At 38.3% G+C, this 27,349-nt stretch overlaps 1 protein-coding gene across 4 annotated transcripts in view; it reads right to left on the bottom strand.

Annotated features, from left to right (window-relative positions):
- Window positions 1-27,349, bottom strand: part of NELL1 (neural EGFL like 1) — a 294,281-nt gene that overhangs the window by 183,173 nt on the left and 83,759 nt on the right. For all 4 annotated transcript variants that reach the window (XM_064512849.1, XM_064512850.1, XM_064512852.1 and 1 more), the window contains exon 12: window positions 22,292-22,420. In XM_064512849.1, the coding sequence (XP_064368919.1) occupies window positions 22,292-22,420 (129 nt within the window). The remainder of the gene's footprint in view (window positions 1-22,291; window positions 22,421-27,349) is intronic.

The raw sequence follows: 27,349 nt of genomic DNA, 5'->3' as shown, positions 1-27,349 counted from the left end.
CTCTCTCCCACTCTACTTGTCATCCATTGTAGGCTAATGGCCTTAGCCAGGCAAGGAGAAAGGACTGACAGTTGGTCTCCAGCTCAAGATTTGTGCATTTTCTTCAAGCTGCAGTCATTTTCGTCAAGTGCTCTAACCAGTACCCTATTTGCACACAAAGAAATCCAGTTATTTTTGTCTTCTAAGTATATTCTTACTTAACTACACTGTGGCATTTACTGGGTACAGAAGGTTTGGTCCTAAAAGGGCTGCAAAACATTCTTACAAAATTCGATCTTCTGGAGAGACAAAAACAGAGATTGCTTAGATGAGGCTGCTGAAAAAGCTTTTATGAAACTTCATTTATAAATCTGGAGAGCAACATATTTCAAAGCAGTAGGACAATGCACTGAGGACAAGAGAAAAAGAAACATGCTACAGAACTGGCCGTGACTTTGTCCCAACTACCACCAAATCAGGAAACTGTCAGTAGAGAGACCCGTTATAAAATGAGTTTAATAGTTTCTTACTGCATGTTGCATTCCCATCAAAGATGATTTGCTGACCTTAAAAGCAGTATCTATTGTGGTTTTCAGGTTCAATCAACAAGCTAACAGTCAACCACCCAGACCGACATCTATCCAAGATGGGCAGATTACCACCATTTGAAGTATCACGGTAAGCCTTGGAGAGCTTGATTCAACTCTGCCCTACTGACTCTTGAGAGCCATGCTGGGCTTTTTGAATCATGCCAAATAGATCGTGGAGCATTTGCTGAATTTTTTGTCAGGAAAAAAAATGTCTGGAGTGGCCAGTTATACCCTAAAGTATAGTTTTTCCTTTGCGAGAACGTATCATTGATTCTGCTCGTACCGCACTTTTTCCATCTGCCTCGCGTTGGTTGCCAGCGCCGTGCCTGTCCCTATGGCAATGGGGGAGGCGCCAAGCCATCCCGGCTCCGTGGAGCCGAGCCGGGCGCCGCGGGCCTGGGCTCCAGCCGGCCGGACCTGCGGCAACAGAACAGTGGCAGGTCCCAGCCACCGCCGGCCCCTTGCGCAGGGCCACTCGCCTGCCGCTGAAAGTGGGATTTAAGGAGCCCGGGGGGAGACTGGGAAACCTTTTCAGTAATTTAGAAAAAATAGGACGTTAGAAAAATTATGTCCACGCACAGACAATGGAAGAAATAATGATAAAAGGCTTGAGAAAGTATTCGTATTCTGTTTAAACTGCTCGTTGTAAATCAGCTCTTCAACTCTCACGCCACACCCACCAATAGATAGTAAGGCAAGCACACTTAAAAGTATAATGCTTAACAATTCGCTTCTAGTCCTAGGGTCAGTGAAGAGTGGGTAAAACTCCTGGCCTCAGCTTTTAGAGAAAAAAAATACGTTGATCACGTTCTGGTAGGACACAGCAAAGTACATGGAAATATAAAGAAAAAATAAAGAAAACAAAGATATCTATCAAAAAATTAAAATGTTGGAGAGTCTACACAGTGAACCTGTCCAAATGGATAAAAAAATTCTCAAGCACACAGGGAGAGCTTGGGGTCTGAGCCAGCCTGAACATACTAAAGGACAAGCAAAGGAGGGACTGTCAGCATGGACCTGAAAAGGCAGTACAGCAAGTCTGATGAGACAAAAACAAACAAACAAAAAATTCCACATGACTAGCACCTGTTGGAAGAAAATATATCATTTACAGTAAGTCAGAACTTAGTTAACAATGCAATGAAAGCAGCTTGTATGTCACTAAGCTTTGCCCAAAGGTGACAAATGCGGCTCCGTGGTACAACAAAATATTGGGAAGTAACAACAGCAACAAAACACCAAATGTGATCCTATCAGTAAGTTCCACCCATTTCAAGTGCACTTAGTACCTACTGGACATACAGTCTGGTTGGTGCGTAGTTTCAGTAGCAGTTTTATTGTATGCTTTTCACACAAAAAATTAATTACTTCTATCTGTCAGGCATCGTAAGTGCTATTACACTAAAAGAGCTTTTGTTTGTTTGTTTCTCTGATGTTTTAATTATTGCAACATGATTACTACAGACAAAACAACAGCCTAAAGGTACAGATGTAGCTAACATCTAAAATACACTAATGTATAAATATGTATGAGTGTGCGTGCAGCTATGGACAATACTTCTTTTCATAAATAAGCAACTCATAATCAAAGCTAAGAACTCTTTTAAATGCTTTTTCTGGTACCTTCGCATTTTATTTATAAATATCCTTCAAAATTATTCCTCATCACGAGAATGTGACTTTGAGGTAATGACTAAACAGCACTTTTTACAGGCATAAAAAAAAGCTGATACAGAGAAATGCGTGACACATGGTCTGACATGCTGCAGTCTTTAAATGGAAGTGTGCAACACAAACCATGTAGTACATAATGATTTGATTCTGCACTAGCATTTATCCTCTTGTTTTGATTAATACTAAAGCAATAATAAAGTTTTAAAATCATGCTCACATCTCGCTATTCACATATGGTCATTCAAGCCAACCTTGATGGTTAAACATTAAGAGGTTTGAAAACCAAGTGCAGACGAACATGAGAGGACAGAGCTCCACAGCCAAAATTAATCTAAGCCAAAGATTAATCCAAAATGAATCTAATCAAAACTCTTTAGGCAATATTCTGTTCATTACTTCACAGCTGCACCCAAGTATAATCTCTGCCTCCCTATATATTGAGGGCTGTACTGTAGTTCTCTGATACTAAACTGCTGGACATTCACAGGACAAAGCTCTTAAAATTTTTAAGAAATCCTACTTCCACCATGCACAGACTATCACATTATCATATGATTATTCCACGAGCCCTCACATGAGCAAGTAAAGCTAACTGGCGCATGACTGCAGACCTCAACACCAGAGCCCAAAAGTGCCAGAGAAATCAAGAAGCTGGGTGCTGCAGGGAAGCCTGTGCAAATCCAATCAATGTGAGCTCTAATATCAGAAAAGTCAGAGAGGCATGCCGGGGAACAGCTTTCAGCTCAGGCTTCTTCCCCAGGGACCAGCAGAGGAGAACCAACATGTGGAAGGACACACCAAACACCACTTAGCTCTCCTGGTCTCAGCTTCTTTCCTCAGTTGTATCAAGTGAAGCCATACAAGTAAGTCAATGCGATATTCCAGGTTCACATGACTTAGATTTAACACAAAATTTAACCATATCTTCTCTACACATCCCTTGACTGATTTGCCATTTTCTATCATGTCTGTTTTCACTTTTAAGACCTGTCACGGACTCTCCCTATTACACCTATCATCACTCATTCAGCACCAAGAGGTTGACTCCCAACTACACTCAGGTCACAACACCTTTGACACTCACTGTCACCTTTGACAACTCATTACGCTTTAATGAGCACAATCTCTCATTTCTCACATTGTACTTGAGAGGAGTTCTGTGTATCAGCATCACACCAAACATATTTCCTTCAAAACCTTCTTGGAATAATCCTTTCCCACGATGCCTAAAAAGCTAGCAAAATGGTTCAGTTAAAGGTGTACTCCAACCAGTTCCCCCAGATTTTTGTATTTTTCTAGCTGTCTGTTGTTATCTCCTGACAGAGTTTGAAGGTGGCGGGATGGCACACTGGAGCTCTCCTTTGGGTGGAAACAAGCCACTGCCCCCTCCACACAACTGCGGGCACCGTGGAGCAGGCTGGCTCGGACCCTCTGCTGAGAGGGTCCCTCTCAGAAACCCCCGCTTGGAAACCCTTGCTGAGACCTGATCTTAAGTTGAGGCCAGAAGACTCCTTCATTCAAAGGCAGAGTCTGTTGTAGAGGTTGGCAGCTCTTATTGAAAGAAGAACTTAGCACCATTTCCTACTTTTCAGAGAGAGAGGTGTCTGCCTTAGTTTTATCACCATAATCAATGCATTGCAATGGAATTAATCTAGGTTTACAAAAAGAAAATTTTAAAGTGAATAGATTCCAATTCAAAGACAGGGTTCTACTCAGGAAAAAAGGAATCTGTTTCAGGTTTTCAGCTTCAAATCACATTCCCACATTTTTTTCTCCCACATCAAACAGTCTTGTGTTCTATACTCAAGTTATAACACCTCCTGGAAAAGGAATCATCTTTTTATTATATAGCCGAATAACACCTACCACAGTGGTATCCTGGGTCCATGAACAGAAGTGCTAGACACTGTAGTAATAAAAGCAGTTTTAAGAATACATAGCTCCTCTATTATTACAGTTTCCCATGCTATGTAGTTTATACCCACTTTCTAATATATCTAACCATGAATAAGAACAAGATTAAAATGGTGCCCTATAGCTACACCATAACTACAATGGCATCTCTTAACAAAGGCTAACTATAAAACAAATAAGCTAAAATGCTGTAACTTTAGTGGCAGACCACAAGCTCAATCTAGGTTAAGATAAGTTAATTATAAACTTAAACACATATACAAGCTGTTTCACATCTATGAGCACACCATAACATCACATTATTCCTGCAATTCAGCTGGCTGTTACTCAGCTGTTCAGTCCTACCTGAGAAAAACACAGGCTTAAGTACTCACTATTGCACTGTTGGCTGTCAGTTAAAAAACTGCAACAGAGATATGTTCTCATTTTTTCCAAGCAAAGCATCTTTTCTTGATACAGCCACGTAATAACCTAATATGCCTCAGTACACAAAACCAGTCTGTGATAAGACATACAACTGACACATGTTAAAACCAAATTTCCTCTAGGGTTTAAATGCACCCCTAATCAAGAATATCAAACTGTAGCATCTGACACTGTCGCAGTTATAACAGCCCTAGCCCAGTTTGTCCCCTGTAGCTCCAAACAGTTTAACAGATGATACTCTTTCTATCTACTGGCCAGCTATCTCCTACTGCTACATGTATAGTTCAAGGAATGACAGCGCCAACTCTTGTGCTATTTGTCAAATGCTTATTTTTTGGACATAAAAACAATTTCAGTATTGTCTCTTCAACTTAAGTAATACTGTTTTCCAAGACTTTTATGTCAAAAAAATGCACCAATCAATCAGGCTACAGATTAAAAAAAATTAATTAATTCAATTTAAAAGAGAAGAGACAGCTTATATCCCTGTGCGTATCAGAATGATGGTATAATGCCAGTGACCCAGCTTCCTGGTCCCAGAAATACCAACCCTATCTCAGTCTGCTTCAGGTCTTTTTTCAAAGGACATGGAAATTACTAACTGTAACAGAAACTTAGGCAAGTTTAGAGAAAAAAAAAAGAAGAAGAAAATACTTTATTGCAAATGAATTGCTTTTCCCTCAATATTCTTGATTCTCTTGCAGTTTCTAAGTCAGACACTTTCTAGCTGTCTCAGGTTTTCCCAGTATCACCAATCCCTGAGAATCTCATAGGCCTGCTGATTTCACAGGGGTCAGATTAGGCCTGTGAAGACAATGAGTGTGAATTTCTTTCCTTCAGTGATAACAATACAGGGAGAGTTCTCAAGTCAGTCGCTTTAGAATTAATTAAAATACAGGAGAGACTACCAGGGAATGATTTATATTCAAAAGGGGATTATGGCTAACACTCAAATGTTTACAAAATCAATGGGAGCCTAGCACAAAACAGATATAGCTCATGGGAATTCATATTGATTAGATTCCTGTCTAATCCAAGATACAGTTCTCTTTTCCATGATCCTCATTAGTTCATTTCAAGATTCATGTGAATTGCAAAATAGATGTAACTGAGCTCCACGGCTATTTATTCTGTGTTAACCAAGAAAAAAAAGAATTCTACTCACCTGGAACGGAAATTCATTTGTTCCCAAATGTTTAACGACAGGGGATGGTTCAGTCTACCTCCACATTCATCATCTGTTGCACATTAATGAATATCCAATAATGCCAATACTAACCAAGAACCAACTGACAGAATCTGTTAGCGCTCAGATAAAGGTGAGCTGCCACTCTCTCCCCGTACCCGCAACACAAAAGCGGCTACTCCAACCGACCGATGCAAAATATGTGGCTCCCTACACCAACAAAAGCCATACATCTTGATATCAACCAATCTTCCGTAGCCTTTTATGCAGGATAGCACTGACAGTAAAAACAAAGACAGCAAGGTGTTAATTACTAGAAGGTATGTTGGTGCATTGCTCCCATTGTGTTGTCAAGCATCAGCTGCCTACCAGCCAGGAAGACGTGTTATGTTTTACTCAAATTTGATATTACTGTTTGTACAGAAAAATCATTAGATGAAAACCACGCATAGTGGCAGCATCAGGCTCGGAATTGATTCCTGTAGAAAAGAAAGACTGGAAATTGTGCCTTACGTTCTTTTACAAACTGAATGCACTTCAGATTGCTGCTGACCTTTTCACAATGGCATTGATTCAGCTAGCTAGACTGAAAGCCAAAAAGCAAATAAAGTCACCTAAGGGGTAACAGGTTAAAGCAAGCTGCAGAACAGAGCAGAAAGCCTGACCTTCAAAGGTTAATGTCACTTGTGCCCAAATAAATGGCAGAAACTCATCATTACCAATGAAGCTCCTCTTAACTAGAAATTATAATTCCAATAAAGCAGAGCACTTAGCTGAAAAATAACCCCCAAGCATGAACCTGGCATCTTTAAGAGTCTGAATCAGCCTAAAGGTTGGTTACCCAGATACTAATATCTAGCAATGATTGTGATCTTCCCAATACACTGGCCCAATTTTCCACTTCTCCAGTTAAGCTACCATACAAGTCTAGGTAAGCATTGCAAAATTCTTCCTGGAAAACAGGAAGATGGAAAACAATGCCCATATTCCAGTGGAAAGGATGTGCTTCATGCAAAGAAAAAAAATCAGGACTCCCCTTCAGCCTCTAGAAATGGGAATGCATTAGAAACTTTCATGCTGCCATGGGATCCCTACTGCCCAAATATTGCATTATGGTTTTCAAACACTTTGGATAGGAAGAAATATAAGCCAGCTAGCATGACACTGCAAGCATTGAGTCAACTCTGCACAAAATTGAGTTTTACTGCCTTATGGATGTGGGACTGGGAAGCAAATGAACGACCCGAGATCTCTGTTCCTGTGGAAGCCGGAAAAGTGGGAACGGCAACAGCACCTCAAATATCCACCACGATGATAGGCAATACTTCAAAATCTCTCCCCTTGGCAGCAGAAGCATGAGCATCACTAAGGCTTTTTTCTCAGGGCTCCGGCACACATAAAGCAGAGAGTAAGCATGTGGCCAAACTGCCATAACACAGGTCTGCTGCCCCAGGATACTGCCCACTTTTCCTATGCCTACAGCCAGTCCTGAGGCAATAAATTTTCAGTGTAAACTCTTTGCAAATTAGATCATCTTTTTGCAAAGCACAGTGTGTTTCTGAGCTAACAGTAACTCACATTTATGTCTGTAGATGCTACTGTGTAGTCATATAATTATCTCAGCACTAATAGCTACCAAAATGTACAGATGCATTCTCTGGTGAAAGCTTGAAGGGAAAATATGAGTCATAAAAAACAGGGAAAGGAAATAATGAAAATGAAGATGAGAGGTAAACAATCCAAAGGAAGATGAGAGATAAAAAGGAGTTTGCATTTCAGGCGGAAGGGTTTTGTTTGTTTGCTTGTTTTTACTTCAATGACTGTGGCACGTTAAGCAAAACAGAAACTTATTTAAAGATATCAGACAGAGGAAAAAAAAGAATTAAAACTGAAAATATGTAAACCTAACTTACATTTAATACAGCCAATTCCAGCCAATTTCCAAACACTTTTTAAGTCTGTAAGTAGAAAGAAAATCATTTGCTACTGCTGAAATGCAGTGATCCCTACAGAGACAATTTGCAGTAGTACAAGGCATACAGCTTCTGTGAGAGAGTTCAGGACAAGATAAAAAAAGAGCAAAATCTTCAACAGTACCAACCAAAAGCATTTTAGGTTAATGAAATGCAATTAATCAGAAACTTGGGCAAAGCAATTTCAATAGCAAAAAGGAAAATGGTGATGTCTAATCCAGAAATGGAAGGAGGAAATGGAAAAAAGAAAAGAAAAGAAAAAGCAATAAGAAAGAAGTTCTAGAATAATCAAAGTGTATTCCAAAATTTAGCTTTTAGATAGGAAGGACAGATATACTAACTGAAGAAATGGCAAGGTGTGTTACTGGAAAAATTTCTAAATACTAAAAAAATTGTAAGGGTCAGCAGGTATGAAAAAGTAGATTTTGTAGAAAATGCAGGGATTTTTGGAAAGATTTTTCAAAGGCACTTACCTACCTAAATCAATTTGATTTCTTTTCATCCAAAATCTTCAGACTAAGAGGAATTATTTGTCTAAAAATTAAACATGCACACATGTACTTTTTTTTAGAATGCCCTTTATCAAGTACCAATAACATTAGGTAAATAAAAGTGGGGAAAAAATAAAAGAAAACATTTCTTACTGAATAAGCAGTTTGCTTGCTTTTCTACACTTACTCCAGTTTATTTTCTGGCATTATTGTGCTACTAATTACCTTCATCCAGCGAGGCTCACAGTGCCCCAGAAGGACAACGAACGACTTCATTAGCACTATTAGCAGAGTTTCCAGACACCAACCCAAAACACAGAAACTTGCACAGAGGTATACAGGGAAGCAGACAGATCCTAGATCCCTGAAGACCCAGGTCTTCCTTTTCTTATTAGGACAGTGCAAATGGATTAACCAGTCTCACTGTCAGTTCCAGTGCAAACAGAGTTTCTCATGCAATACAATAATGTAAGAACATGCTTTTCCTTTTCTTCATTAAATTTATAAAGAGTTCTCCATAAAGGAATTACACTAAAAAACAGGGAATTTTTATTATTTGAACATTAAATGTAATACAAATATATAAAGGAAATACAGGTCTCCAAATGTCAGTTGTGAGTCGAAATGGATACCTTAAAATTGCTATACACCAATATAACTCTAATACACTTGGATTATATCTGAAGCTCAATATCTCCTTCAATTAATTCAGAATGGTTTGCACTTAATACAGACACACATTTATACAATCCATACACAACTAGATTCCAAACTAATCTGAAAGAAGCCGTATTATTGCATAAGGAGAAATACTAGGAAAGGATGTAAACACACACACTGAAATCCAAAAAAGGGGGGTAGAGAGTTTACCATATAGCAAAGCCCTAGGTTAGCAGTAACTTCCTTTCTAACAACTCCTTAACTTCTGTGTTTTGTTTTTCATATGCACTAGCTTTCGATACCCAGAACTACAGCAATAAGTCACTTACTATGTCTTGCAGGGAAAATGTGTCACTGTAAACTGACATTTGTCATAGATTTAGAGAGTCTTGTATTTTTAGAACCTATTTTGTTTTCTCCATCTACTGAAAACAAAACATATTCACATAAGGAAACAGGCAACAGATAATACTTCTGGAACAGCCTTCAGTTATGTTATTACCAAGAGCAATACACTTTCTATTAAAAGTAATAAAGAATAAATATTTTCATAAAAAAAAAATTATTTTTCCATTTAGCGTTTTTTTGACCACAGGACAAAACCTTAATTTCGTTCAACAGTTCCAGTTGAAACTTGCTGTATGTTACAGCGAAGACTTTAATTTTAAACACATAACTGACTGACACAAAGGTCTGGTAGATCTCTCTCTCTCTGGATATAGCAAGGCTGCTGTATTTGGGACATATAGTACAGAACCTAGGCACTGTAAGCTTTCTGGATCCCCAAACCCCCAAGATTCATAACACCTATAAACAAATCCTGACAAAATGCTTTTCTACACAAACTTCACTGCCTCCATTTCCTCAGGACTTGGCACTCTCTAGGCTGAGACAGGAGTCCTCCAAGACCTTTGTATGGGTTCTCCTGTCAATCAAGCTTTTTCCTGGGTTCCCAGAACTGATCAATTTTCTGTTTCAGTTTGTAGTAAGTCTTGCTGTGGGACAAGTGCACACCCTTCCTTCTTTAGACTTGCCCACAACAACCCTACAGTTACTCTCAGGCTGCCTCAAAATTGGGTTTGTTGCTCTAGCATATTTGCAAGCACAGCTCCTGAAGCAGCCAGATGACATAAGTTACAAAACACTTTCACATGGCCACAGTCAGGCCCAGTCAGACAGGGCTGTCTACAAACCAGCTGTGAGGACTCCATTTGGACATGGGATGTTGATTAAGTGTCCAGCAGCTTCCACTCCTCCAGAGCCATTCCTTAAGAGCAATAGAGAGAGAGCTTCAGAATCAAAACTGTGCATCAAGTTCCTTTTAAGAAGCTCAAAAAAGGTTATAAGCAAAACCATTTAAAACCAATATTTTTGTTTTCTCATTTGGAGACTTTCAGCTGCACAAAACAGTTGCCCTCTCTGTGTCCCCAAGCACTGCAAAAGGTAACCATGGAGAGTCAACGGCATCTAATGTCCCCCCAGTGCTCTCAAGACAGAACAACAGTATAGGATGACAGATAATAGAATCACCAAAAAAAAGTAAGTTGGAAGGGACCTCTAGAGGATGTCTAGTCCAACCCCTGTTTAAAGCAGGGCTAACTTCAAGGTTACATTTACTTGGGATCTGTCTAACCCTATATACAGTTGCTCAAAAGTGCAGCAACCGCCTAGCTGAAAGCAGCCAGCCACAGAGCTATGTTAATTCACAGTAGGTGCCTAAGAGTCTGGTGTCCTGTCATCCCCTAGGTGGGGCCTCATATGAAGTCAGTGAATCAAATTTAAAGGCAAAACATGTCATTAGGCTCCATAATACAGAAAGTCAATTAAAACACAAATAAAATGTAATCCTTGCAGTCTTCATGCTGACTTCACAGGCCCGTAAGAAAGCCGCTATTCTGTCAGTTCCTGAGTAACTAAAAACCTTCTGCGCCGCAACAGAAAAATCCTGTTTGCATATATGGACACACACACATGCACTCATGTCACAGAAATACACACATACACGTCATTTTTGAATGATTCCAGTTATGCTCCAGATTTTAAAAGACAAACCCCAGCACTTCAAAATTTAAGTCTTAAAAGATAAGTGCACAGGTTTGGGGTGTTTTTGTTTTTGTTTTTTTAAAGAGACTTGTACTGGTAGGCAACTTCTTCATTCAAGTCTAACCAAAACATTCCCAGTATATACAAACATTTTTCAGCATTTTATAGCCCAGCACAACCACGAGCTAACCTCTGATCACCACTGCAAACAACTCGGACTTCTGCCTTTGCTTTGCTCTAGCTGTTTTGATGCAAACATTCATCTGGTCTGAACTGCCACAGCTTCACTAAAAACTCATTCTAATTTTCCCATCTCTACTGATGTCAGCAGACCTGTAACAGTTTGCACGACGTAAGGAGCTACACCTACAATTTTTAAGGAAGATAACCTTGGCAATACTAGGAAGAATGCAGGGGCCTAATGAATAATGTAAGAGCAGCAAGAGCTCTTTCTGCTCTCAACAGTTAAGACGGACGTACAACGTCACCATTTCTGGCACGAAGCGCTCTCTCTTTCAATGCTGGAACATGTAATGGGAACAATCTGCTTCTGGGGTCACTACAGTGTGGAGATAATGATGCCGACCCAGCAGGAGGATACAATAATATTTCCGTCCCCCTACTGGTAAGCTTCTAAGTGAGCTCCTGCTACAATTAATAGCCAACATGTCACTGTGCTTTTGTATAATCCATGTTTAAAAACAGAGAAAGAAGGTTTTTATAGGAAAGTAAATAGAAGTGAAGGCAGTCCTTTCCACCCCTACTCCTCTCTTCCTCTACCCCTGAACGCAAAACACCCCAAATGCACCCCTGCCGCCAAATCTGGAGTGCGGGCACCAAAAAGAGCCTTGCCTGGAAAGGTGGTGAACTACTTAAAGACAGATGGTTAACTAGACCAAAAGACAGTCAACTAAACCAGTTTTGTTTTCAGTATTAGAAAGGATCAGCCTACTCTTAGCAAACAACAGAAGATAGCAAGCAAATCAACAAGCGAAGTTTTATATACGAAATATTCAATTACGTCCAATGCGATTCAGAAGCATGCCATCCTCAAGTGCAAGAGCAACTGCTGAAGGGGAGACAGCCTCCCCACTCCCTCCAGGCAAACAGAAACCCCAACAGCCTCAGCGGGCTTTGTATCGCCATTGTGAGGGGGTGAGGAGATTTTTTCCGTTAATGGCAATGATTGTAATCTATTCAAATGCAAGTTACTAACATAAGAACTGACAGTTGCAAGGCTGAATTTCTTTGGAACCATAATTATTTATGACACTTTATTACAACAGCTCCAAAACATATGGTTACCTTATTAGAAATTAAAATTCATTTTCATATAAATCTCAGCATGACACTACACCAAAAGAACTAAAGCAACTCCAGGGGATGGCAAATAATTTCACTTATACTGTTCTAGGGTTTGGCAGTTGCAATATGAATTTAAACTACTTGTAAATATAAAAGCAGTTTTGATAACGCAAATAATCCATCTAGAGGCAAACAGGGCATAAATATTATTTGCTTACAGGCTTCTGAATCTACTTAGTAAAGAATTTTGACAGTTTTTGTTTGGAAACTTTCTGTCCACTAGCAAATCCACCTTCTCTGCCTTTCATGTACATATTTACTTGGGGGGCAGGGGAGGAGGGGTTAATTTTGACTCCTCCACTAGCAGCTCATATACAAGGAGACTGAAGTCTCTTTTAAAAGGCCATAAACTCACAAATGCAGGAGCTGATTGATTAAGTGTCTGCCTTTTGATCATACTATAAAAGATGAATTTGAATTCATGCAATGGCTAAGTTCATCATTTAAAATAAAATGTCTTTCTCTATGAAAACAGTAGACAGGAAAAATGTATTATTTGAATTATACCACCAAGAGAAGGGGCTTTCACTGGTAAACAGAATTACATACATCACTGGAAGCCTTAAATTGGCACTGCCAAGTAACTGAAGTCTTAAAAAGTAGGTTGACAAGTGTCTTTTAAAGAACATGTAAGCTTTAAAATAAACTGGTATCAAGCCACATGTTTAGGATTCTTCTCCTGCCCTCCTCTTTGTCATGGTTTCAACACAGAGAAAAGTTCAGTGCATTTGCAATGAATGCAATCATTCATTATCAACAACTGTTCCATTTTCTTAACTTTAGGTAAATCCATTAAGCATTCAGTGTATATAGTTATGTATGGATATACATCTATGCAGCACAGAAAATACAAGTTCATTATAGCTTACTATATTATACAGTGAATGCTGACTGCAACAAATACTGACATCCCGTGTAGAAGGTTTTCTGAGAAAAGAACAAACAAAAGGACTAATGTTAAAAGCTGATCCAGAAGTAGAGTTAAACGGACACCATCCGAAACTGCAGTCATACATCACAGCGACACAGATGGTTTATGTGATACTACATAATGTTAATGCCACCTCCCAAGACACATGCAGCAAAACACAGCTGCACTGGAAACACCCATTTAGGGGGAAAAAATTGAACAATAGACTAATTTATTTTCTACAGCAAGGAACATATCAGCTGTGGAAACTCTGCGCATTGCTATCTGACTTTGAGGGCTATAAGCAGAATAAGAAGGTAGCACAGTTGTGCATAAGCCGCTTGTAAGAATCAGCAGGAGTTTTGTACAGTAAACATCATAGCTATTTACATATGAGATGCATTTAGTCGAAGGTTTAAATATTTGAGCTAAGTTTTATGAAACTCTCTCATCTTCAGAAACATAACAAGATACTTTCTTGTTCCTGTATGTTTGCAACAGAAATAAGAATGTTTTATTTCTGCGTTTCATTAAAGCATGCTGATAGTGAGGGTCTTTGTACTTGGAACTAAATTATTAAACAGCTAATTTTTCTTGACTTCTGCAAGGATTTTTTCCTCTAACTTCTGCAAAATTTTTTCTATGTGGCTTTCACAAAACAAACACCTTCTCATCAAACTGACACCCACGTAAATATCTTTGAATATTTCAACATATTTATGTATCCACCTTTCTGTAAAGAATTTCCTGATTACATCCAAAATAATCAAGTCTAAACAAAAAGAAAAAGAAAGCATTAAAGGACACAGAGCCTGGGACACACTTACAAATCAGAAGGAAATTAAATGTGGTTTTCGTTTGAAAATAACTAGCAGCAGAATCCTGAGGTCCAAGGCTTATTCACTCTGAGGTTCACAGTTTGACTGCCTACCTACGTACGTTAACCAGCTTAGCAGTGTTATTCTTATTACTTCACAGGTAGCAATATTCCTCTACAAACAAAACAAATTTTAAGAACGGATCTCCTGCTTTACAAGCCCAAATGCTGAGACAACTGCTAACTTGCAGAGCTCAAAATCAAAGTATATGAAACAGGCAAAAAATAAATATATATATAAAATATACATATACATATATATAAAAAAAAATAAAAGCACTTGAATTTTATTGTTAGGTAAGTGAGATCCAAAGCTTCATCTAATCCATCCTCAGGGGCCCAGGCCAGGGAGCAGAGCTTCCTGACGCAGTCCCACTGTGTCAAAGACGTCTCTACCCCGATGGAGTTGCCTGCCCCCAGCTCTCATCTTGCCTTGCGGCATGCAGTATCCGACTGCACGGCACAGCACATCAGGCCGATGGTTTGCCTGGTCAGACCATGCTGCGTGCTTGGGTTCATGCTAAGGGGCAAAGGAGCACTCATTTTTCTCCCCAGAGCTTTCATGCTTATCTCATATACTAGCTTGAACCCTAACAGGATCAGTCTCAGGTTTGGCACTAAAGGCAGCATTGACGAGCATAACATGATTATGCAGACCTGTTCTTGGCTGTGCAGGAAACTGCTACCAGGACACAAAATCTAAATTTCCTGAATCCCAGTAAAATGTTTCAACCCTTAAACATCCTAGAAGAAGTCTACTACAAAGCAAAAAATATGTTTTGTTGACATTTGGATAGAAACTGTTATAGCGAAGGTATTGCTTTAAAACAAATAAAAGCCTATAATTACTGAAAGAGAAAGCAAAATCATTCTGTAGGTACTGGAAGATCCCATAAATTTTAGAAAATTCTCTTCTGCACCGCCTCTAATAACTTAAAAATTACTAGAAACTGATTTGAGTGAAGAGAACGATCCAACGCTCAAAACATGAAGAAACATACAGAATTCAAACAACAAATGCCATTGTGTAATTGTGATCATATTTTAACAAAACAGATTCACCAGAAGAAAGCAATAATCCCAGAAACTGAGCTTGGATTTCACAGGAGGTACTCTAGGAAATGTTTCTAAATATATATTCAACAGTTTTTACCCCAAATTAATAACTTAGTATGCATATTTTTCTGCACAAAAATACCAATAAATCAAACACTGCCAGTGTTTTTAAAAGCATGAATACACAGAATGGAATAAATATGGTAGACTGTCTTGTATCTCAAACTTATTAGCTCAGGACTGTGAATTTCTCAAATGTAGTAGGGTTGTGGTGGAATGAAATATAAAAGACAAGTTTAATTCTGCAAAATGCAGTTCTCCCTTTTTGGTGACACTGTAACACAGAATAAGATGGGTCTTCCATAATTTAGGTTGCTACGAGTTTTAGGAACATAAGCTGCTTACAGTCTCATATTGCCATGCTGACTTTGGCTGTCCTCAAGCAGTTGTGTTGTCTTGAACACAGCTACTTGCTGAGAGAGCTGATCCTCAGTACAACTAAGGGTGGCCAAATCTAGTCCTAACTAGGTATGTTTTACAAACGGGACTGTAGAACTTCATGTGATAAGCTATGAAAGATTTAGAAGCTCAAGAAAAACTTTCTATTTTCATTCACAGAGGTAATTCTAGGACAACAAAATAAATGCAGACACTCATTCATCTTATTGAGGGGCCTGCTGACTCTAAAGCCTTTTACTTAACCGTAAAAGTGAAATACAGCGTTCCTTCATGCTATAGCAGACTTCTGACCCACGCAGACTCTGCCTCTGCTGGGGAGCACTTGCCCACTCATACCGCCGAGCAACTTTGTGCCGGCTCTGCACTAAGCCCTAAAAAGCTGACCTGGATCAACTACGTAAGGCCTCAAGAGAGAGTTTCATACCATTCAGTTTTTGGCCTCTTGAATGGCATTTTAAAACGTGCCATCTGTTAGTTTCTATCCCTGTGGCTTAATAAGCTCTGGTATAACCTAGACAGAAATTATCAACTTCTTTTATATCTTCAGCTGAAAAAACTTCAGACAGGATGGGGGACTCTTTTGTTACCATGGCCTGGAGTGAGAACAAAGCCTGGAGTGCACAGTGCCAGTTCATCCTACCTGTGCCATCCCATAATCCAACCAAGATTTAACTGACACTATGATTAACATTATAATTGTAAAAATTAACATACATAATAAGAATAAAGAAAAATAAAATATTACCATTTCCACTTGCTAGAAGATATATCCAAAAGTGTGCAGCAGTTTGATAAATTGTCAACTTACATAGGAAATATTGCCAACCAACTGTAATACACTTAGACTCCTTAGTAAAGTTATACTGTATTACCTACACAAATTCAGTTTCTATGTCTATAATTCTGGACCCTAATCTGAAAATTTTTACAACTCAAATGGATAGTGAGAGTTCTTCTGGTACAACAGTGACACACTGCTGAAAACGAAAAGTCATCGTGTTAAAGAGAGGGTGAGTTCAGTCAAGAGGAAGCCAGCTGGACTTGGAAGGTTTCCCATAAATCCTCTAATATAGACCCACCTATTAAGAAATAGGAAAGAAGGCAGGAGAGAAAGATCATTCCTTTTGAAACACTTCTGTATGCAGTGAGTCACAACGGAATGATCATCTTAATAGGAACAAAAGGTCAATAACATGTTTAATCTCCATGGTATCTAATTTTTTATTTACCCCCTAGTCTTATGATTATGATCTTATGTATAGAGGAACATAATAAGCAAGGAAGAGGTCATAATATAACATGTGCTCAAGTTTGGACAACTATAAATTTTCAGGATCAAGTATTTAGTAAATGATTCACTGCACAGATAGATAAATGGTTCAAAGGTAGTACAGAATGAAATTTTGTCTTTTTTCAGAGAATATTAAATTAAGCCTGTCTCATCATCTCTTTGTACACCTCTTTCCTACTTTCTAGTTTCAGGGATTAAACTGAGTCCATGTTCAAGTAGAAAAAGTTTGTACACATCCTACTCCTGTAAGTGTACTTTACTGTTATGCTGAACCACAGGCATTACAGGACTAGTTAACTTGCTCTTAAGAGAAAACAAATTTATACAGAAAATAGCATTACATTATTCTCTGGGGAGTCAGCCAATAATTGTTGGAAATATCAGACAGATTGGATTGATGGAGATACTGACAGGAAAATAAATTATACAACAGAAGACAAACTCTGTCAACTAAGGATGCTCCTGGAATGTTTTGCTGCCCTCAGTCAAGCAAACTGAAAAAGATTCTCTTGATGAACATTACAAGAATCATTTTATTCATCTCTACGCCACCTCCCCTAAAGCTGCAAGTCCTGGAAAATCATTACATCTCATGCTACGAAACAAGCAGAAGTTTTTCTGAAAAGCACTTAGTCTTTAGGTAGTATTTCATGACTTAGGTGACATTTATGAAACAAGCAACAATTTTATAACAAGATAAAATGTTTGGAGTTCGGAAAGGTAAAGAAGTGACTGAGTCGAGTTCCTTCTGAGCGAATGCCATGAGGGGCTCTACAGAACGCTATCAGGACAAAAAACAGGAAGTGTTTTCGTAAAGATTAAGGCATTTAGTTCATTAATTCTGCAAGCTGAGGTAACAGCAGTAAGATGACCTCAAAGGTCAGGTCATACAAGAAAACTGACTGTGCTGCCTGAATTAATTTCACCAAAATATATTCCTTGCAGAGCTTATCTTATCACTATTAGCCTATGAAGCTTTGCCAGTGATGGGGGTAGGAGGGAACCCACCAACAACCAGTACCAGGCATTCTCAACACTACATTTGTCCTCAGAAATTTGCCCTCTTCTTCAGGGGCAAACAGACTATCCGGAGATATTCTGCCCTAGCTATTGGCTAATGGGCTACTACGGCCACAAAAGTTTTGTTTATATTCTTGTAAAATACCTTTCTTTGTTGCCTGTTCCTAAAAGACCAACTCAAATTCACACATCCTGTTTCTAATCTTTAAATCAGAAACCGAAAGACATCCTAGAAAGTATGTCACGCAACTTCGGTAAAATGGGGAAAGAATACCCTACGAAATAGTAATAAAATGAAAACATCAACGTTATAGGCCCACTTCAATCAATGGAAGGGTTTTGCTACATTAAATCCTTGATCACAAGAATATTCAGGGTGACACTGGTTAGCCAGAAGGAAAAAATAATACTCCTGCACAGCATGACAAGGTATCTTGCCATAAGTTACTGTACCCTTTCTACTAGATGTTTTCCTGTGGGGTAGGTAGTTCCATGTGAAGGGCAGAAGGTTAATACTAATTTTCTTGTTTGATGCACTTTTTCCCCCTCTAACAAACTAAAGGTAGGTCCAGATTCATCCTAAGTATTATGTTCCATAAAGTCAAGAGTACTATAATCTCCCTTCCAAGGTCAGTGAGGAGAGACATGCATTTATCTTAACTGGGATATTTATCCCACTTCAGATCTAAACATCTTTCACAGTGAATCTGAGCCCAGCAGCAATTACATAATAATCGCATTTGCACCAATATAACAACTTTGCTGGCAGAAAAGGGCTGCTGGTATTTCAAGCTAAAAAGCAGTAAAGAGAGCAAAACTGCAATATGGAGGAAAAAAAGTTCTGCTTTTGCTCTTCACTGTGAAATACAGAGCTGAACCTCACCGAGTTCTTCACAGAAGAGATGGCCGTTTGCTTCTTAGCATCTAGAAAGTGAGGATAATCACGCTAGCAACAAGCCTAACTGATTTAGCCTCAGTTTTCTAATTTCCTCTTTGAGCTTCAGACTCTCCATCTGCTGTCTCCATTCTCCACTTTCCTTTCTCTTAGTCTGCATTATGAGGACTGTCCTATTAGCGTTTGTAAAGTGGTCAAAGACTGTGGAGCTTTCTGGCTTTGAAACAGTGCAGAGCAAAAAATGTCTGCCGTACGCATTACAAAACCTGGAAGAAGCAGCATGACACAGGCTCAAATGAATTCCCAATTACAGTCCTGGTTTTGCCACTGAACTACCGTGCCATCTCTAACCCACTGCCATGCGTGCGACTCTCCGCCCTCACGCTCATACATCGCGTGCTGAAAATTCATAGCTGTAACTTAAATGCTTGCATCCTACTGATATGGCCTCTCTGGCCATTCCCAGAATTTACCCGTGCATATGTGACAGAGTTAAATGGACTCTGGTTTAACACTTGTGCCTAACTATTTTGATACGCAGGAAAAGATATTAAACCTCAGTCAAGATAACTAATAAAGAGAAATACCTCTATATGTCTCTCTGCAAATGATAAATGCTCTACGCCTCAGATGTACAACCCAGATAGGCAAATGTCCAAAACACCCAACTTCTCTGTTTTTAAATGAGATACATTGCTTTAGTTGAACACAGAGAATCCTCAGTTATCTCCTTCATTCATTACAAGCTCCATTTGTTTGTTTGTTTTGAAAAGTCTTCCCTAAAAACATTTGTGTTATTCCAAAAAAAGACTCGTATAGTGAGTAGTTATCCTACACATATATTTTAACATGATGATCTGCTATCTACTCAAACAGTTGAGAATGAACTGTTTTTCATTCTCAGAATTATTTTTATTTATTGAACAAATTTGTTGATGCCAATTCTCTGACAGACTTTAGAAATGTAATTTTTTCCACTGTAATGCAAGTGTGAATGTAGAATGCTAAAAGAAGAGACACAAATACATGCGAAAACAAAGCAAAACAGATTCAAGTTCTTCAGAGATCTTATAGTATCAAAATAATGCCATAAGGTCCAACAGTACAGCAGGACAAGTCCGTATCAGTAAGAGCCAGCAGAAACAACAGTAAAAACACAGGAAAGGTAAAGTAATACTATATTTTAAAATTCATATACACAAGTATTTCAGATGTGTTGGAAGAGATGAGAAACCTGCAAAGCTCCAAGTTAATGATCCAAAGCATTTTGAACGAAGGTGCCACTTACCAGCATATGTCACGCGTATGAAATAGTTTAACTTCACTGTCTCAAAGGAAACAGTAATCTTATGTGCCATTTAAGTTTAAAGGCTTCGGAATGACAAAGATGAATTCAAAACCATAGCTGAGACTTCTATATTTTCTGTGCTTCTACAGGTTTGTGCTTCAGTCTGTTCAGGTGTTTTGCGTATTTAATTCTTACACAGAAACCCAGAACTCTGCACACTTAAACTTACACCAAATACCTGCCAAATTCTGTCTTCAGATGCATGTCTATGTCTTGATTTAAATCACAGCTTCAACATGCATTTGAGAATGTTATACAGACAACTAGGAAATGGCTCCGCTTAGTAGATTAAACACATAGGTGAGAGAAATGAGACTGGAGAGGCAAATGCAGTTTTGCAGAAAGCTGCTCTGTGGCTGGTGAGCAGGGACGGGTGGGGAGGGGGCAGGACAGGAGTCACCTCTCGGCCAGTCAGTTCATCGGCCTGTAGTCCGCCTCTCCAAACAGCCCTCTCTTCTCTACGTGATCGCCCAGAAACCGCTCTCCACCTAGCAATTTCATAATTTACTAACATTTAGAAATTCTCCTCCCTTTATCTATCCCATCTCTCAGGCAGAAAAACAAGTTATATTTGTTCTTTTGCCTCGTATTTCATCACACTGACAGAAGTCAGGGCCTTGATTTGCCCTTCAAAAATTCAGTGCAACACAGACCAGAGATGCTGTAATTTCAACTAATTTGTTCAAAAAGCTCTTTTTCCCCTCCACCCCACTATCGTTAATGTACTGCCAACATCCTCAAAATATTTAAGCCAAGATGTTTAAGTTTCTGCCACAGAGGGGAAAAAAGAGAATCTGCTACCACATTAATAAAACACTAAAAACCTGATGAAAGTGGTTTTCAGAATGGGATCCTATTTTTATCTAAAATCTCAAAAAAGACCAAATACTGGATTCTCTATCACACCTGAGATAAAGAGCCTTGTTACTGTCTTTTGATTTCTGACTAGTCCTTGCAATATCTATGCAGCGGCTCTTCTCGGTAAACAGCATCTCTGCTGCCTACCTTTAGAACAGAAGTGTAAACTGTTTTCCCAGTCCCTGAAAGTCCACATGTAAAACCATCAATTTTTGTTTGCAGAGATTGACGAAATGCCATAAGATTTATAATTACCGTTTATTGAATAGCTTTAGAAACTGTTATTTAAAGCAATCCTGTTCACTTACATATACTAAAAAGTTCTTTTTCATGAAAGTAGGATCGTTTAAGCTAGTTCATGCATGTCTGTTTTTTATTCTTTCATCTTGTCTTCCTATTCTTCCAGTATATTTTAACAGCTTGTCAAAAGTGTCATCTCCCTTCCATCACCAGCCCTGCTAGGAAGAAGAATATGGGGAAATGTTTTTATATAGTGCAAAAATGTCCTATGATGGCCAAAAGATTAAATATTAGAACCTGATATACAAGGGCATTAAACAACCTCACAAAGCAAAGGCAGGAAGGAATGTGTTACTTATTAAAAACTAAATTGATGAGTAAGTCAAAGCTGCCAATAAGAGCAAGCTATAAAAAACAGGGTAGAACTGAGGGGAAAGAAAAGAGAGAGAAAGAGAATGAGAATGCCATAGTGCACTCTTTCCTGTGATGAAGTAATACATCATCGGAAGTACCCCCGGTACACTCTTCTCTGAAATAGGTCTCTTCTGTATAATAGGAAGACCAGTTCAGAAAAGTACGTGGCCCACAGAAGTACTTCAGCAAGTACTGCAGATCACCGTTTCTATATCCAGCCTCAATAAACCTTCACACCTAGCTTTCTAACAAATGCTACCAGAATTCCCACTTCATAAGTTAAGGCATGTTAAAGATGTTCTTCTCTAAAAAACATCCTACAAGGTAGGAACTACCGTCTGAAAAATGGTATCTTGAAAATTTTAACGACAGCACAGCCATGGCACGCCAAGGCAAGACCACAACAGCAAAGTACGCCCATAGACAGGTAATCTGAATAGTCCAGCACCATTTCTGCCTTTCTGGTAATCTCAAATGTGTATTTTTAAAGGAAAAAGGGCCCTTATGATATACACCATCATGAAAACTGAACTTTGCAATGTAATTCATTCTTTAATCACTATTTAACACTACGTTTCTGAGTAGGTTGTTAAGGGGACAGGTCTTTGAATGTTCTGTTTACCTTCACAATACGCAGAGTCCCCTTGGACGGAGAGATAACCGTTCTTGCATTCACAAGTAGCTTTTGTGTTCCAGTTTTTGCATTCTGAATTTTCACCACATATGTGTCCCTCTGCACAGAAGTTATGTCCTGAAATACAAGCAACATGCAACCATATTAGAACACATTTATTTCAGATATTCAGAATATAAGTACTTATATTGACTGTATTACTCACTGAATACCTTTGGCACGCTACTTTCCAGAAATTCTCTCTCTATCCAACCTAGCACCCACAGGCTTTTCAGATTCCTCTTTCAAGCCATTCTCAATAGTGTCTTTTTTTTTTTTTTTTTTTTTTTTTTTTTTTTTTTAAATAAAAAGTATTTGTATGACTGTTTTTAGTCAGGAGAAAAGCTTCCCAATTCCTCAAAGCAGGAAGCTGTGCCAATACATTAGTCTTCTACTGAACCTACCCAGGATAAAATGTCACCTTAATCTTGCATACCAGAAAACCAACCTACACCAGAAAGTGTAATATTTAAAAAAATATTCACAATTTCTTCACGATTCTCTAATTATGCATAATCAAGCATGTGGTTTAGAAGAGAATATGCAAAAATAAGAAGCTGTGTTAGAACACAAAACTATACTGACAATCAAGACAACTTCATACACTGCTTTATAATTGTAATGTGAAAACTGGATTGCTTCTACAGTCTAAAATTAATCCAAAATACATGCATCATATTTTGTACAGGAGAATTTTTATTAATCCCTCATTTTTCCTTAACACATTCTCAGTAGTTCCTTTGTGAAATTACTTCTATCCCACACAACGTTATTTCTAAAAACATGATGAAATTTCCCACTTCCTTCTACGAAGACACAACTGACTTCAGTTCTTTCTTCTTCATTTTCAACATCTCTCAAGCACATCTCAAAATCTCTCTGCTGAAGTCAAAAGGTGAAAGTAATTGCAACCTTATACCTTTTAAGGTACTTCACCAGAAGTACTGTAAGAGAGAAAAGTACCTGACAGAATTTGACAATGACAATTTTTTTTTTTTTAAAATCAGTGGCTTTTCTTTTTTTCCTATTAATATTCAAGAGTCGATTTCTATTTGCTTAAGATATATAAACAGCCATAGATAAAACTGATTGGTTGTTCTTAGTCTTTCTCGGTTTTTTTTTTTTTTTTCCTTCTCTGGAAGGAGGGAGGTGGGGGGGTTTTGTTGTTTTATCATTTTTGGTGACTTAAAAATTTGCAGGCATGACTTTGAACTATGCATACCAGAAACATAGGCATAACATCAGCTACATGCATTCCAATTTGCACTTCTATGAATAAATAAGTAGAGTTTTTGCCAATTTGGTCATAAAGGAGCAGAGGAAAAGTTCTAGTTCACTGATCCTAAAGCTTTCTAAAATCACTCAAAGACAGCTAAGAAAAAGAAGACTTGGACTTCTAAAGTCCAAATGTCAAGCTCAGATCTTTGTTCATACTCTTTGCTTTGATATTTAGAGAACTTCTGAAAACTTTAGCTCATATGAAATGTAATTTTCACCTAAGGTAAGCGAATTTTTATAGGGCTAACCCTGAAGTTCGAGTTTTGTTTTGTTTTTTTTTTTTTGTTTTTTTTTTTTTTAAACACACATTTCAGTCATCTATTAATTTAAAACTTAGGTGTTGTCATTTTAGTACACTCCAGCCTTCCAAGTCTGACTAGGAAGACTCATCTAACACTGAGTTGCAAGTCATTAAAAAAAAATAAATAAATAACAGTTGATAGCAAGGTAAACACTTCCTCAGTGTCAACGCCCAACTCTGCACTTAAACTTCAGAATAACTTTACTAACAATCAAGGTATCTTCCTTGTGCTCAGTCAGCTTGTTCTTTCACTGTAATCCAAGTTCCCTCACCCCCCAGAAACGCGCTCCGTATCTTTGGGTCCCTTTTGTTTCCTTTAATGAAAGCTACAGATATTCTTTCTAGTCTTCATTCATTTCACAGTCTGGTAAGAACCACTGAAGTATTCCAGATACAACCTTATCAAGCCTGGGTACATTTTATACTGGTAAAAAAGGGTGCAGATCCACTGCCTTTAGCCATTTATGCTATCCATAGTATTTGACTTTTCATTTTTGCCTTTATAACTATAATTGAAATTGAACACCATCTCCCAAACTTTTCCATTCAGCATCTAATTTATACTCTGAGTAGGATTAATATTCTGCTAGCCTTCTGAATAATATGCAAGAGAAGAAAAATTTTATATTTTCTTTGTCACTGCTTCCCCTAAGACTATGACATCCTATTCCCTGCTCCTTTAGAATGATGATTCTTCTTTGAACCCATATATAGTGCTATATTTGATTATTATTGTTAGAAACTACTACTAAGAGCCTCAGTAACATATTAGTATGTTAGGCTAGGCACTATACAAATACCACCTGGGAAAATGTTTAGTGTGCATTGTTACTACTGCCTTTGGATTTGTTATGTTTCCCACCCTTCCAAACTTGCATAAAGTATTTCATCTTTCTCAATATATTTAAATTACAATAGTCCTTATAAAATTTTCTGCACCAAAAAACTTTTATTCTAGACTGTTTTTATCTCTGTAACTGTACATTTTATCATGTGACTATTGTTTACAAAATGGTATTTTTCTTCTTCAAGTGATCAGATCAGGAGACTCCAGCTGATAAGCTCACGGAAAATTTAACACTTATACTGGCTGAAGGGATGACTTCTCAGAGGTCCATCACAAGTCCTGAATCCCAGATCGACCACCCACCTCTAGCAGCACTTTCTCCAAAACACGAGCCCTTGATTAGTTTTCCATATCACAGCATAGTTCTGTGAATTCTGCACTAGTGATCTGCCACATCTGAATTTCATAAATAGATATGACGACTACCCTAACTATCCATTTTGTACCACTACAGCTGCTGCCTTTTTTTTTTTTTTTTTTAAATACTCTGGGAAAATCCAAATTGCTTTTGATCCCTTATTATCAACTCTATTTGAGATGAACCATCTCCACTCAGTCAGACTCTTTCTTATGTTTTCAAGGTTGAAGTCTGTGAAAAGAGCATAGAAGAAAAAAGTAACACTCCAGTTTTGTAACTTAACCATGTGTACTTAGAGGCTCTAAAGAACTTTTTATTGTTCTCATCTCATTAGGAATACAAAACATTAGAACACCTACCACATCTGCAGATTGCCTTGGCATTTATTATTATAAAAGACTTGTGAAACACTGTTTCCTACCTTTTAAGACTGTTGACAAAAAGTGACTCAACCTCAATTTCCCATAGCATTTCAGAAAACTTGTTCAATACCTCCATAAACAGAATGTGGCAAGCCATTTCTGTTAAGAGCATGCACATTGCTTTAACACTATGTTACCAAGCTTTTACAAAACAAAGGTAATTTAATGTTAGCCAGCAGAAAAATGTACATGATGGTATTGAAGAGTAAGGGCTCACTGCGACTCTATCAGGGCAGGCATACCATTGGATTCGAGGCTCTTGCAAGTTGTTCTTGTTCAGTGAAGCAGCACATTTAGCATTTAAAAAGAGGAGCATACCTAGGAAGTATTGCTCTTGACTCTCTTAGACTCCTTCTTCCCAGCTGGGGCTCTGGAGGCAAAGTAGTAATAAAGTGCTATCTACTTTATCTTAGTTCATATTGGCCTTAAGTGCTATCCCTGCTCTTCAGGCAAATAAAGGCCACCTAGTATTTGGACTGTAATGTGAAGAAATAAGCTACCTACACTCTTCTCACCTTTAACAGTCTCAACTCAACATCAAACTTAGGCATATATTTTAATTCATTCCTGTTCAGTAAAACAGTCAGGAACATGCACAGGGCCCACTGACTGCAAGCATGCTTTCGTTCTTGGCTAAACAGGGAGGGACCTAGGCACTGACTTCTGTGTCAGTCTGTGCATGGCCATTGCATTCACGGGAGCAGTTACTTATCCCCAAGCAAGCAAAATGGAAAAGAATGCAAACATCTGATTTTTATTAGTTCTTTGCTGTGAAATGGATTATAGGGTTCCTTTAAAATACCTATGCACACAGTAAAACCACTTGCTGATACTGCTGCATGATCTGAGAATCCCAGCCATGGGTGGCAGCTAGCAGAGGGCACACACTCCTATCGCCCAGGTGAGAATAACCCAATTACTGAGACTTCAGAATATTCAGCAAAGTCTTATCTGAGACAGTCAGCTCCCCTCTAAATGTAAGAAAAGGCTTTAAATGGAATCATCACAACCCAGCAAGCCAGCAATTGGAGAGGATTTGACAGAAGCACACGAAATCTTAAATAGTTCTGATAATCTAAACTAATTTCAGGCCAACACAGATGACAAGGCAAGTGAGCATGAATTAAAATTACAGATAAACACATTCAGAACAGATGTCAGAAACCATTTCCCCCACACATACACAGGCAATCATAAATGTACACAACAGCCTTTCAAAGTCACTCAAGACATTCAAGATACAATTAGATAGTACCATGAGGGGAATTAAATATTGAAGAGTATGTTCAGATTTTTGATGGGCCTGATGACCTCTGTTCCTTCCCCAATCATTTCTGGTAACATTACTCTCCTCCTTATCAAGGCTGCTGAAATGTTTGCTTCATTTTTTCTTAAATAAGAGTGCATTTGTATCTTCCTTCTACTTCTGATACTTGACTGCACAATGACCATTAATAAATGTGCTAAGACAGTTAAAAAGAAAAGTTCAGATTTCATGCTACCAGACATAAAATTATCACTTCTGTAGCTGCAAGAGCTGCACTTAGAGGACTCAGGGGTCCCAAGTAGGTTATTTGAAGTTAAACATTTATTCCACTTTTGGCCACTTAAACATTGTTCTTAGTTTTCCAAACTTCTCCATACCTTCAAGTCCTAGGTCCCAGGATCCGCTTTTCCAGAGCAATATGTGAAGCTGCTTTGCACTGTAATCCAGTTATTTAAGCACCTAACATGTTTGGTAATTGGGCTTAATTATTGATTGAAGGATGCAAAAACTCATTCAAGACTACGGCTCCAATCA

This window comes from Dromaius novaehollandiae, chromosome 5 (genome assembly GCF_036370855.1).
Source record: "Dromaius novaehollandiae isolate bDroNov1 chromosome 5, bDroNov1.hap1, whole genome shotgun sequence".
In the NCBI taxonomy this organism is placed as follows: domain Eukaryota; kingdom Metazoa; phylum Chordata; class Aves; order Casuariiformes; family Dromaiidae; genus Dromaius; species Dromaius novaehollandiae.
This window is presented reverse-complemented; position numbering and strand designations above follow the sequence as displayed.